This window comes from Scyliorhinus torazame, chromosome 12, assembly GCF_047496885.1.
Source record: "Scyliorhinus torazame isolate Kashiwa2021f chromosome 12, sScyTor2.1, whole genome shotgun sequence".
In the NCBI taxonomy this organism is placed as follows: Eukaryota; Metazoa; Chordata; class Chondrichthyes; order Carcharhiniformes; family Scyliorhinidae; genus Scyliorhinus; species Scyliorhinus torazame.
The window spans coordinates 1,030,937-1,045,917 of NC_092718.1; the positions used below are offsets into that span (position 1 = coordinate 1,030,937).

The window sequence follows — 14,981 nt, forward strand, 5'->3', positions numbered from 1 at the left end:
CTGTAGAGCGTACAATACCTCCGAAGTAATTGTGAACCAGGAGGTAATAGGGAGGGAGGAACTTCAAACAATTACAATCACCAGGGAAAGGGTATTGAACTAAAACAACAAGCCGACAAGTCCTGATGAACTTCACCCTCGGATGAAAGAAGTGGCTGCAGAGATAGTAACTGCTGAGATAGTGGCTGCTGAGATAGTGGCTGCTGAGATAGTAACTGCTGAGACAGTGGCTGCTGAGATAGTGGCTGCTGAGATAGTGGCTGCTGAGATAGTGGCTGCTGAGACAGTAACTGCTGAGACAGTGGCTGCTGAGACAGTGGCTGCTGAGACAGTAACTGCTGAGATAGTGGCTGCTGAGATAGTGGCTGCTGAGATAGTGGCTGCTGAGACAGTGGCTGCTGAGACAGTAACTGCTGAGACAGTGGCTGCTGAGATAGTGGCTGCTGAGATAGTGGCTGCTGAGACAGTGGCTGCTGAGACAGTGGCTGCTGAGATAGTGGCTGCTGAGATAGTGGCTGCTGAGACAGTAACTGCTGAGACAGTAACTGCTGAGATAGTGGCTGCTGAGATAGTGGCTGCTGAGACAGTGGCTGCTGAGATAGTGGCTGCTGAGACAGTGGCTGCTGAGACGGTGGCTGCTGAGACAGTGGCTGCTGAGATAGTGGCTGCTGAGACAGTAACTGCTGAGATAGTGGCTGCTGAGACAGTAACTGCTGAGATAGTGGCTGCTGAGATAGTAACTGCTGAGACAGTAACTGCTGAGACAGTGGCTGCTGAGACAGTGGCTGCTGAGATAGTAACTGCTGAGACAGTGGCTGCTGAGATAGTAACTGCTGAGATAGTGGCTGCTGAGATAGTGGCTGCTGAGACAGTAACTGCTGAGACAGTAACTGCTGAGACAGTGGCTGCTGAGACAGTGGCTGCTGAGATAGTGGCTGCTGAGATAGTAACTGCTGAGATAGTGGCTGCTGAGATAGTAACTGCTGAGACAGTAACTGCTGAGACAGTGGCTGCTGAGACAGTGGCTGCTGAGATAGTAACTGCTGAGACAGTGGCTGCTGAGATAGTAACTGCTGAGATAGTGGCTGCTGAGATAGTGGCTGCTGAGACAGTGGCTGCTGAGACAGTAACTGCTGAGATAGTAACTGCTGAGATAGTGGCTGCTGAGACAGTAACTGCTGAGACAGTGGCTGCTGAGACAGTGGCTGCTGAGATAGTGGCTGCTGAGACAGTGGCTGCTGAGATAGTGGCTGCTGAGACAGTGGCTGCTGAGATAGTGGCTGCTGAGACAGTAACTGCTGAGATAGTAACTGCTGAGACAGTAACTGCTGAGATAGTGGCTGCTGAGATAGTGGCTGCTGAGACAGTGGCTGCTGAGATAGTGGCTGCTGAGACAGTGGCTGCTGAGACAGTAACTGCTGAGATAGTAACTGCTGAGATAGTGGCTGCTGAGACAGTGGCTGCTGAGATAGTGGCTGCTGAGACAGTGGCTGCTGAGACAGTGGCTGCTGAGATAGTGGCTGCTGAGACAGTGGCTGCTGAGATAGTGGCTGCTGAGACAGTAACTGCTGAGACAGTGGCTGCTGAGACAGTAACTGCTGAGACAGTGGCTGCTGAGATAGTGGCTGCTGAGATAGTGGCTGCTGAGACAGTAACTGCTGAGACAGTGGCTGCTGAGACAGTAACTGCTGAGACAGTGGCTGCTGAGATAGTGGCTGCTGAGACAGTGGCTGCTGAGACAGTAACTGCTGAGATAGTAACTGCTGAGACAGTGGCTGCTGAGACAGTGGCTGCTGAGATAGTGGCTGCTGAGATAGTGGCTGCTGAGACAGTGGCTGCTGAGATAGTGGCTGCTGAGATAGTGGCTGCTGAGACAGTAACTGCTGAGACAGTAACTGCTGAGACAGTGGCTGCTGAGATAGTAACTGCTGAGATAGTGGCTGCTGAGACAGTGGCTGCTGAGATAGTGGCTGCTGAGACAGTAACTGCTGAGACAGTGGCTGCTGAGATAGTAACTGCTGAGATAGTGGCTGCTGAGACAGTGGCTGCTGAGATAGTGGCTGCTGAGACAGTAACTGCTGAGATAGTGGCTGCTGAGACAGTGGCTGCTGAGATAGTAACTGCTGAGATAGTGGCTGCTGAGACAGTAACTGCTGAGACAATGGCTGCTGAGATAGTGGCTGCTGAGACAGTAACTGCTGAGATAGTGGCTGCTGAGACAGTGGCTGCTGAGATAGTAACTGCTGAGATAGTGGCTGCTGAGACAGTAACTGCTGAGACAGTGGCTGCTGAGATAGTGGCTGCTGAGACAGTAACTGCTGAGACAGTGGCTGCTGAGATAGTAACTGCTGAGATAGTAACTGCTGAGACAGTGGCTGCTGAGATAGTGGCTGCTGAGACAGTAACTGCTGAGACAGTGGCTGCTGAGATAGTAACTGCTGAGATAGTAACTGCTGAGACAGTGGCTGCTGAGATAGTGGCTGCTGAGATAGTAACTGCTGAGATAGTGGCTGCTGAGACAGTAACTGCTGAGACAGTGGCTGCTGAGATAGTAACTGCTGAGATAGTAACTGCTGAGATAGTGGCTGCTGAGACAGTAACTGCTGAGACAGTGGCTGCTGAGATAGTAACTGCTGAGATAGTAACTGCTGAGATAGTGGCTGCTGAGATAGTGGCTGCTGAGATAGTGGCTGCTGAGATAGTGGCTGCTGAGACAGTAACTGCTGAGATAGTGGCTGCTGAGATAGTAACTGCTGAGATAGTGGCTGCTGAGATAGTGGCTGCTGAGATAGTGGCTGCTGAGACAGTGGCTGCTGAGATAGTGGCTGCTGAGACAGTAACTGCTGAGATAGTGGCTGCTGAGATAGTAACTGCTGAGATAGTGGCTGCTGAGACAGTAACTGCTGAGATAGTGGCTGCTGAGACAGTGGCTGCTGAGACAGTGGCTGCTGAGATAGTAACTGCTGAGATAGTGGCTGCTGAGACAGTAACTGCTGAGATAGTGGCTGCTGAGACAGTGGCTGCTGAGACAGTGGCTGCTGAGATAGTGGCTGCTGAGATAGTAACTGCTGAGATAGTGGCTGCTGAGATAGTGGCTGCTGAGACAGTAACTGCTGAGACAGTGGCTGCTGAGATAGTAACTGCTGAGATAGTGGCTGCTGAGATAGTAACTGCTGAGATAGTAACTGCTGAGACAGTGGCTGCTGAGATAGTAACTGCTGAGATAGTGGCTGCTGAGATAGTGGCTGCTGAGACAGTAACTGCTGAGACAGTGGCTGCTGAGATAGTGGCTGCTGAGACAGTAACTGCTGAGATAGTGGCTGCTGAGACAGTGGCTGCTGAGACAGTAACTGCTGAGACAGTAACTGCTGAGATAGTGGCTGCTGAGACAGTAACTGCTGAGACAGTGGCTGCTGAGACAGTGGCTGCTGAGACAGTAACTGCTGAGACAGTGGCTACAGTGGTTTTAATTTTCCAAAACTCCCCAGATTCTGGAAAGGTCCAATCAGATTGGAAAGTAGTGAATGTGCCTCCTCTAATCAAGATGGGAGGGAGACAGAAAGCAGGAAACTACAGGCCAGTTAGCTAACAGAGAAATTGCTGGATCTATTGTTGAGGTTGTGGTGGGGACTTTGAATTGGGGACAGAGGACGTACATCGTTTATCTCTTTCCTGTGCCTCAACACATGAAGCAGACCAATCATGTGCTTATATCTGTTTCCAATGGCCAGTGGCAATAACTTGAGGGATGCAATTGCAAATCAAGCACGGTTCAGGAAACTCTCCCATTCTCATTGTGTATATCGGAAGATTTACAAGTTCATCATCAACCTGCTTGGCCACGTTTTGAATGCACCTTCCATGGCCATCCCGCCCTGGAGCAAGACTTGAAGCACAGGCGGTGAAAACAGATCGATTAAAAATCTATGAAGGTTTTTGATTTAAATTTTATTTGTTAGAAAGTTGGTTTAATCAGGGTGAAGCTCTGCAGTAATCCATTTTAAAAAGTGTAAACATCTAAAATACAGGAGCTCTGTTGTTTTGAAAGTAATTCAGAGAATCAGAGAACAGATAGCTCGTCGTGTCCACACTGGTTCTTTATAAGAGCATTTCAGCTAGTCCCACTATGCTGAACCTCCTCAGATAATCCAATCCCCTTTGAAAGCCTCACTGAAGCTGCCCCTGCCACAGGCAGATCCTGACCACTCGCAGCCGAAGAAAGGTTTTGACTCCTGTTGCCTTTGATTCTTTCATCATTCACTTTAAATCCTCAATCTTTCAGCCAATAGGAAAAGTTTTCCCCTCGCTGCTCAGGCGCCTGGTGATTGTTCGCTTGCTGAAGGAAATGTTAATCAGCAGCAAGTTTTGCTGAGTTGACCAGGAAACTGGTGACATCTCCACAGTGAAGTATGAAAACTATACTTCTTACATTTCTTTTCATCAATCTTCTTTCACAGCTCAATCCCTCTGCCAGCCAGTTTATATAAAATTTTGACATGTAGGAATTAAACAGCACGCGGTCAAAATTATACATCTTAACAAACATGTTTAATCGGAGCCAGGAAGGAGTTTCTAGTTGGTGAACAAACATTTGCCCTTCAGCCAAAATCGAAAAGGTTTTACATGAAGGTGGACTCCCTGTGTCAGGATTTTAACTGAATAACTTCCATCGGGTTTTCTAGCTACTCATTTCTTTGAAGTCTCCTTTTGTAATTTTATCTCTTGGCTCTAATTGTTAAAACTACTCATCCTCAGAAAAGGCAGACAGTCCATTCCCATACCCTCACCAAGAACGAGAAATATTCAGTCCTTTAAACATTCATGAACAGACGGCCAGACAATGACAACATTAAGGATTTATTATTGGGGTGCAGCACACAGGGGTTCCTGGACCAAACCCAATCAATCCCAATCAGGTTAGATGGCTTTTGTTTCGGTGCAACATCGTGGGCCGAAGGGCCTGTACTGCACTGTATCGTTCTATGTTCAATACCCCAGCCAGTTCACAAAATACCGCCAATAAAATATACTTCACAACAAGACATTTTCTGGGCCAAAGGAAGACGACAAACAAGATTTGGGAAAAGAATTAGAGGAGGGAAATACAAGTTGATCAGGTAAGTTTCTAAAGAGGAAGAATTACAAGAGTAAGCGGAGAAGTTCATGAAGAGAATCGCAGAGTGAGGATCATGATTACTACAGAGGCTTCTAATGCATCCAATGCTACTTTACTGGGAAATCCTCTCCTTATTTGTTATAATTGTTGGATTTTCAAACTTTTTGATGCTCCATCTTGGTACTTGCATCAATTGAGGTTAAGTGCATAAAGGTAGAGAGCAGTGAATGGTTACTTAAGCACATATAGAGACACTTACTAACACAGGAGTAGAGTCGGAGTCCTTTGGTCCATCGAGTCTGCACCGACAATAACCATCCTAATCTTGCGCTAATCCCACTTCCCAGCACTTGTCCCATATCCTCGAATGCAACAATGTCTCACGTGCTCTTCCACGACCTTCCTAGGCCGCGCATTCCAGATTCTCAGCACCCTCAGTGATTTTTTTTCCACAAATCCGTTCGGAATCTCCTGCCCCTAACCCTAAAACTATGGCCCCTTGTGATTGATCCCTCAACCAAGGTGAACAGCTGCTTCCTATTTACCCTGTCTAAACCCCTCATAATCTTACACATTTCAATCATATCCCCCTCAGCCTTCTCTGCTCTAAAGGAAATAATTCCAGCCTATCCAGTCTCTCCTTATAGCTCAGATACTCCAATCCAGGCAACATCCTGGTGAATCACCTCCTTCCTATAGTGAGGTGACCAGAACTGCACACAGCACTCCAGCTGTGGCCTCACCAACGTTCTGTACAGCTCCATCATAATGTCTCTTATATTCTATGCCACCACTGATAAAGGCAAGTGTCCCAAATGCCTTTTTAACCCTATTCACCCGCTCTGCCGCCTTCAGGGATCTGTGAACAAGTTCCCCAAGATCCATCTGTTCCTTGGTGCTTCTTGGTGTCCTGCCATTCAGTACATCCTCCCCTGTCCTGTTTCTTCTGCCAAAATGCATCACCTCACACTTATCAGTGTTAAACACCATCTACCACTTCTGCCCCTCTGACCAACCCATCTGTATCCTCCTGTAACCTATCACCCTCTTCTTCACTGTTAACCACCCAAACAAATCTTGGTGTCGGCTGCAAGCTTATTATTCCCTCACGTTCCCGTCTCTATCATTTAGATATATAACAATAAGGGAGCCAGCATTATCCGTGTGGTATGCTGCTGGACACCTGCCCCAGTTACTGGGCCTCGGCCACCTCCCGGTGTCCTGTCACTGAGCCAGTTTCGCATCAATCTCGACAAGCTTCCTAGAATTCCAGGTGCTTAAACTTTCTCAGTCAGTCTCCCAGGTGGGGCCTTGTCAAAGGCTTTGCTAAAATCCAAATAAACTACATCAACTACACTTCCTTCATCCACACACACGTCACTTCATCAAACAATTCTATCAAATTTATTAGACATGACCTCCCTCTGACAAAGCCATACTGACCATCCCTGATCAAACCTTGCCTCTCCAAGTTCAGAATTTTCTCCAATAGTTTCCCGACCACTAATGTAAGACTCACTGGTCTGTAATTCCCTGGTTTATCTCAACCACCCTTCCTGAAAAGTGGAACATTAGATGTTCTCCGGGCCTCTGGCACTCTTCCCCCCCCCCCCCTCCCCGTGGCCAGAGAGGTATTTAAAACTTGTGTCAGAGACTCTGCAATCTCCTCCCTCGCCTCCCACAGCAGCCTTGGGACACAATTCATCCAGGCCTGGGACTTGTCTAATTTTAAGCCCATCAAAGCCTCCAATACCTCCTCCAACATCCTCTTGAGTGAAGACTTGACGCAAAGTATTCATTTAACATCCTTGCAATGTCCTGCGGCTTCACACACAGATTGCCCTTTGGTCTCTAAAGGGCCCTACTCTTTCCCTGGTTAACCTCTTCGCCTTAATCATAGAATCTCTACAGTGCAGAAGGAGGCCATTCGGCCCATTCATTCTGCACCAACCCTCTGGAAGAGCACCCCACCTAGGCCTGCTCCGCTGCCCTAACCCCATAACCTAACCTTTTGGACACCAAGGGGCAATTCTAGCATGGCCAATCCACCTCTGCTGCACATATTTGGGCTGTGGGAGGAAACCGGAGCACCCAGAGGAAACCCACGCAGACACAGGGAGAAAGTGCAAACTCCACAGTCACCCGAAGCCAGAATCAAACGCAGGTCCCTGCCGTGAGGCAGCAGTGCGAACAACTGTGTATTTCATGTATTTATAGAAGATCTTAAGAGTTCTCCCTAATCTTATTCACAAGCCCTTTTTCATTCCCCCTTTTTGCTCTTCTAATTGCTTTAAGTTCCCTCTTACACTTCCTACATTCCTCTAGGGCTGCAGTTGGATTTCTCCCTTTGGACTTGTTCAAAACTTTTCTCTTCCTCCTTATCCAGCCCTGCATTGTCCTCAACATCCAGAGTTCCCTGAACTTATTGCTCCTACATTTCCCCCTATATTGAACAGATTGGACCTGCTAACTCAGTACAGACAGTGACCCAAGCCGGGAATCGAACCTGGGACCCTGGAGCTGTGAAGCAAATGTGCTATCCAGCAGCTTCCAGAATGAAGTCAGGCAATACAACTTAAGAGGCTCCAGTTTAAATGAGGTTATGTATCGGTTTTATTCTGGGTGAAGTTTTGTTCTGACTTTTCAGCATAGCGATCACAAGAGGTTGAGTGAAAAGCACCCTCAGACTGCTGATCGTCTTCAATAATCTCCAAAACTGCCGCCTTTTCTTCATCTCACTGAATTTCCCAATCTCAATCCTCCTGGAGGAGAAAAACATTCATTAAATTTGAACTGTTGAATAAACAGATCTCACTTCAAAATGTGAAAACAAAACATACCAGAAATACAGAGGTCAGTCAAATCGATCAGTCCCATGTTTAAGATCAGTCTTCACAAAATCAATTAACTACGTTACATGCCTGAATAAAGATATAAACCTGTTTCTGAGCCAGGACTCACCTCCTGGGATTTGATTCAAAATCTCTTGGATAAAAATCAAATATTTTCATTGCTCAGAAAAACAAAATCAGATTAAAACTGCCCCTTGGACACTGACACCAAATGATATTGGGTCAGCTGCCATTACACACACCCCACGTTTAATTCTTTTTTTTTAAATTTAGAGTACCCAACTCATTTTTTCCAATTAAGGGGCAATTTAGCGTGTTCAATCCACCTAACCTGCACATCTGTGTGTTGGGGCAAAACCCACGCAAACACGGGGAGAATGTGCAAACTCCACACGGCCAGTGACCCAGGGCCGGGATTTGAACCTGTGACTTCGGCACTGTGAGACTGCAGTGCTAACCACTGAGCCACTGTGCCTGTCGCGATATTTACTTCTATCCACTGAAAATTGGGCCATCAGTAGCTGTTAGTGATGCCCACAAAGACCTCAGGGCATCAACTGATCTCCCCTTGGGATCCATGGAATAGGACTTTCCTGACAGAGTGGACAGAGGCTCGTCCAATGGAGACCGAGTGACGGGTCCTTCAAACCTGTAACCCAGGCCCGGATCAGTGTTCCTGATGGTCCTGGGCTTGGTGGGGGGGGGGGGGGGGGGGGGGGGGGGTTGTATGTCGCGGCAGCAGCTTCTTTTCGTAATTCAAATAAACCCGAGTTTGTTTATCGGCCGCAGTGGAGCTATTATAGTAGAATTGGCTGCTGATCCACTGCTGCATGTCTGCACGACTGCCACAGTACAATCTCTCCCCACAGTATCCTGATATTCCTAAAGCGTACAAACAAAAACTAAATCATATCTAGAATTGTGACCTTCACATATTCTGAAATTTAATGGCTAATGGCTTCAAAACATATTTAAATAATTTGACAAATTGCCACAAACAATTTGCATTTTGTTAGTTCAAGTAGTTACTAGGGCCAATTTCTAATCTTACCTGACTTTGTATGAAAGTTAGTTATAAAATATAATAGTTAAATTCTAACTCATTTTAGATGTAATCTGTTGACCTTCTCGTGTAGCCTTATTTGTTGCTTCAATCCAAGTGCCCAATCAGATCGTGGACAATTCTCAAGTTACGCACCTCCATACAACTGTTAAATTTCCCTATGGGAGAATGGAACTCTCTCCATATATATCTGTTAAATTTCAGGGCGGCACAGTGGTTAGCACTGGGACTGCAGCGCTGAGGACCCGTTTTCGAATCCCAGCTCTGGGTCACTGTCCGTGTGGAGTTTGCACATTCTCCCCGTATTTGCGTGGGTTTCACCCCCACAACCCAAAGATGTGCAGGGTAGGTGGATTGGCCACGCTAAATTGCCCCTTAATTGGAAAAGAAAAATAATTGGGAACTGTAAATACTTTTTTTTTTTAAATTCTGTTAAATTTCCCAATGAGAGAATGGAACACTCTCCATATACATCAGTTAAATTTCTCTATGGGAGAACATAAGAACTAGGAGCAGGAGTAGGCCATCTGGCCCCTCGAGCCTGCTCCGCCATTCAATGAGATCATGGCTGATCTTTTGTGGACTCAGCTCCACTTTCCGGCCCGAACACCATAACCCTTAATTCCCTTTATTCTTCAAAAAACTATCGATCTTTATCTTAAAAACATTTAATGAAGGAGCCTCAACTGCTTCACTGGGCAAAGAATTCCATAGATTCACAACCCTTTGGGTGAAGAAGTTCCTCCTAAGGTCAATCCTAAATCTACTTCCCCTTATTTTGAGGCTATGCCCCCTAGTTCTGCTTTCACCCGCCAGTGGTAACAACCTGCCCGCATCTATCCTATCTATTCACTTCATAATTTTATGTTTCTAGAAGATCCCCCCCGCATCCTTCTAAATTCCAACGAGTACAGTCCCAGTCTACTCAACCTCTCCTCGTAATCCAACCCCTTCAGCTCTGGGATTAACCTAGTGAATCTCCTCTGCACACCCTCCAGTGCCAGTACGTCCTTTCTCAGGTAAGGAGACCAAAACTGAACACAATAGTCCAGGTATGGCCTCACTAACACCTTATACAATTGCAGCATAACCTCCCTAGCCTTAAACTCCATCCCTCTAGCAATGAAGGACAAAACTCCATTTGCCTTCTTAATCACCTGTTGCACCTGTAAACCAACATTTTGCGACTCATGCACTAGCACACCCAGGTCTCTCTGCACAGCAGCATGTTTTAATATTTTATCATTTAAATAATAATCCCTTTTGCCGTTATTCCTACCAAAATGGATAACCTCACATTTGCCAACATTGTATTCCATCTGCCAGACCCTAGCCCATTCACTTAACCTATCCGGTATCCTCTGCACTTTTTGCTTTATCACTCATCTTGGTGTCGTCTGCAAACATGGACACATTGCACTTGGTCCCCAACTCCAAATCATCTATGTAAATTGTGAACAATTGTGGGCCCAACACTGATCCCGGAGGGTCACCACTAGCTACTGATTGCCAACCAGAGACACACCCATCAATCCCTACTCTTTGCTTTCTATTAATTAACCAATCCTCTATCCATGCTACTACTTTACCCTTAATGCCATGCATCTTTATCTTATGCAGCAACCTTTTGTGTGGCACCTTGTCAAAGGCTTTCTGGAAATCCAGATATACCACATCCATTGGCTCCCCATTATCTACCGCACTGGTAATGTCCTCAAAAAATTCCAATAAATTAGTTAGGCACGACCTGCCCTTTATGAACCCATGCTGCGTCTGCCCAATGGGACAATTTCCATCCAGATGCCTCGCTATTTCTTCCTTGATGATAGATTCCAGCATCTTCCCGACTACCGAAGTTAAGCTCACTGGCCTATAATTACCCGCTTTCTGCCTACCTCCTTTTTTAAACAGTGGTGTCACGTTTGCTAATTTCCAATCCGACGGGACCACCCCAGAGTGTAGTAAATTATCCCTAGTGTATTTGCAATTTTCCTAGCCATCTCTTTTAGCACTCTGGGATGCATTCCATCAGGGCCAGGAGACTTGTCTACTTTAGCCCCATTAGCTTGCCCATCACTACCTTCTTAGTGATAACAATCATCTCAAGGTCCTCACCTGTCATAGCCTCATTTCCATCAGTCACTGGCATGTTATTTGTGTCTTCCACTGTGAAGACCGACCCAAAAATTCTGTTCCATTCCTCAGCCATTTCCTCATCTCCCATTATTAAATCTCCCTTCTCAACCTCTAAAGGACCAATATTTACCTTAGCCACTCTTTTTGTTTTATATATTTGTAGAAACTTTTACTATCTGTTTTTATATTCTGAGCAAGTTTACTCTCATAATCTATCTTACTCTTCTTTATAGCTTTTTTAGTAGCTTTCTGTTGCCCCCTAAAGATTTCCCAGTCCTCTAGTCTCCCACTAATCTTTGCCACTTTGTATGCTTTTTCCTTCAATTTGATACTCCCCCTTATTCTTTTAGATATCCACGGTCAATTTTCCCTCTTTCTACGTCCTTCCTTTTTATTGGCATAAACCTTTGCTGAGCACTGTGAAAAATCGCTTGGAAGGTTCTCCACTGTTCCTCAACTGTTTCACCATAAAGTCTTTGCTCCCAGTCTACCTTAGCTAGCTCTTCTCTCATCCATTGTAATCTCCTTTGTTTAAGCACAAAACACTAGTGTTTGATTTTACCTTCTCACCCTCCATCTGTATTTTAAATTCCACCATATTGTGATCGCTCCTTCCGTGAGGATACCTAACTATGAGATCATTAATCAATCCTGTCTCATTACACAGGACCAGATCTAGGACCGCTTGTTCCCTCGTAGGTTCCATTACATACTGTTCTGGGAAACTATCGCGGATACATTCTATAAACTCCTCCTCAAAGCTGCCTTGACCGACCTGGTTAAACCAATCGACATGTAGATTTAAATCCCCCATGATAACTGCTGTCCCATTTCTACATGCATCAGTTATTTCTTTGTTTACTGTCTGCCCCACCATAATGTTACTATTTGGTGACCTATAGACTACTCCCATCAGTGACTTTTACGCCTTACACCTCACAAATGTGAGGTAATGCATCACAAATGTGAGGTAATGCATTTTGGAAGGTCTAATGCAGGTAGGGAATATACAGTGAATGGTAGAACCCTCAAGAGTATTGAAAGTCAGAGAGATCTAGGTGTACAGGTCCACAGGTCACTGAAAGGGGCAACACAGATGGAGAAGGTAGTCAAGAAGGCATACGGCATGCTTGCCTTCATTGGCCAGGGCATTGAGTATAAGAATTGGCAAGTCATGTTGCAGCTGTATAAAACCTTAGTTAGGCCACACTTGGAGTATAGTGTTCAATTCTGGTTGCCACACCACCAGAAGGATGTGGAGGCTTTAGAGAGGGTGCAGAAGAGATTTACCAGGATGTTGCCTGGTATTGAGGGCATTAGCTACGAGGAGCGGTTGAATAAACTCGTTTGTTCTCACTGGAACGATGGAGGTTGAGGGGCGACCTGATAGAGGTCTACAAAATTATGAGGGGCATAGACAGAGTGGATAGTCAGAGGCTTTTCCCCAGGTTAGAGGGGTCAATTACTGGGGGGCATAGGTTTAAGATGCAAGGGGCAAGGTTAAGAGTAGATGTACGAGGCAAGTATTTTACACAGTGGGGAGTGGGTGCCTGGAACTCGCTGCCGGAGGAGGTGGTGGAAGCAGGGACGATAGTGACATTTAAGGGGCATCTTGACAAATACATGAATAGGATGGGAATAGAGGGATACGGACCCAGGAAGTGTAGAAGATTGTAGTTTAGTCGGGCAGCATGGTCGGCACGGGCTTGGAGGGCCGAAGGGCCTGTTCCTGTGCTGTACATTTCTTTGTACCATTCCTGATTTCCACCCAAATGGATTCAACCTTATCCTCCATAGCACAGATGTCATCCCTTACTATTGCCCAGATGTCATCCTTAAATAACAGAGCTACACCACCTCCCTTATCATCCATTCTGTCCTTGATACCCTCGGATATTTAACTCCCGGTCATGACCATCCTTTAACCATGTTTCCGTAACGGTCACTGAATCATAGTCATTCACGATGATTTGCGCAATCAACTCATTTACCTTATTCCGAATACTACGAGCATTCAGGTAAAGTACAGTTATGTTGGCTTTTATACCTCTGTTTTGAATCTTAACACCTCGATCAGTAACCTCTCCCCAAGTTATTTTTCCTCTTAACTTTTTTCCTAGTCGTTGAACCCATATCTTCATGTAACAACCTGCCACGTCGCTTTCCATTTATGTTTTTACTTCCCGTTTTATTCCTTTTAGTATTACTGGGCCTATTCACTGAGCTCCCCTCAGTCACTGTACCTTGTACTGTCGCCCTTTTGGATTTTTGACTATGGCTTCTCTGCCTTACACTTTCCCCCTTACTGCCTTTTGTTTCTGTCCCTGTTTTACTTCCTTCCAACTTCCTGCATCGGTTCCCATCCCCCTGCCACATTAGTTTAAACTCTCCCCAACAACTCTAGCCAACACCCCCCCTAAGACATCGGTTCCAGTCCTGCCCAGGTGCAAACCGTCCGGTTTGTACTGGTCCCACCTCCCCCAGAACCGGTCCCAATGCCCCAGGAATCTGAAACCCTCCCTCTGACACCATCCCTTCAGCCACGTATTCATCCTATATATCCTGTCATTCCTACTCTGACTAGCTCGTGGCACCGGTAGTAATCCTGAGATCTTCTCACCTGAGAATGGAACTATCTCCATATATATCTGTTAAATTTCCCTGGGAGAACGGAACTCTCTCCATTTATATCTTACCCATTCATCATCATCAGCTCCTTCTCCTGGGGTGATAGCTTTGCCATCTTGCTCCTTTTTAGACTTTGCAGTAAATATGTTGTCAGTCCAAGAAGCTCCCATCTTCTCACCTCCTGCAAAGTTGCATTTAGTCACAATTCCTGCATCCATTTTGGCAAGTGAAACTGAAACACAAGAGCTGGCATTACTGTGGCAAGAGCTGGCTACACTCTGATGAGTCAAACTTAGTTTCTGCAGAGATCACTCACTGGCCCTCACAATCAGTGACCTATCAGTTAAAAACACAAGGACACTGGATTACTCCTCAAGCTTGATGACAGCTCATTGTTTCTATATATCAGAAAGTGTTAGCTGTTCTCCAATCCGCAGCACACTCCCCTCTGAATCACAAGGTTCTAAGTTAAAGTCCCACTGGGATAACAAACAAAAATCAATGCTGAAACTGCAGTGTGGTACTGAGGGAGTGCTGCACTGTCTTCACACAGCAGTGTGGTACTGAGGGAGTGCAGCACTGTCTTCACACTGCAGTGCGGTACTGAGGGAGTGCAGCACTGTCTTCACACTGCAGTGCGGTACTGAGGGAATGCAGCACTGTCTACACACTGACACTGCAGTGTGGTACTGAGGGAGTGCAGCACTGTCTACACACTGACACTGCAGTGTGGTACTGAGGGAGTGCAGCACTGTCTTCACACTGCAGTGCGGTACTGAGGGAGTGCTGCACTGTCTTCACACTGCAGTGCGGTATTGAGGGAGTGCAGCACTGTCTACACACAGCAGTGTGGTACTGAGGGAGTGCTGCACTGTCTTCACACAGCAGTGTGGTACTGAGGGAGTGCAGCACTGTCTTCACACTGCAGTGCGGTACTGAGGGAGTGCAGCACTGTCTACACACAGCAGTGTGGTACTGAGGGAGTGCAGCACTGTCTTCACACTGCAGTGTGGTACTGAGGGAGTGCTGCACTGTCTTCACACTGCAGTGTGGTACTGAGGGAGTGCAGCACTGTCTTCACACTGCAGTGTGGTACTGAGGGAGTGCAGCACTGTCTACACACTGCAGTGTGGTACTGAGGGAGTGCAGCACTGTCTTCACACTGACACTGCAGTGTGGTACTGAG

At 46.4% G+C, this 14,981-nt stretch overlaps 1 protein-coding gene across 1 annotated transcript in view; it reads right to left on the bottom strand.

The window, feature by feature from the left end:
* Positions 1-14,981, bottom strand: part of LOC140387331 (AP-3 complex subunit sigma-2) — a 137,495-nt gene that overhangs the window by 77,290 nt on the left and 45,224 nt on the right. The window contains exon 5 of the mRNA XM_072470264.1: positions 13,864-14,027. Coding sequence (XP_072326365.1) covers positions 13,864-14,027 — 164 coding nt within the window. The remainder of the gene's footprint in view (positions 1-13,863; positions 14,028-14,981) is intronic.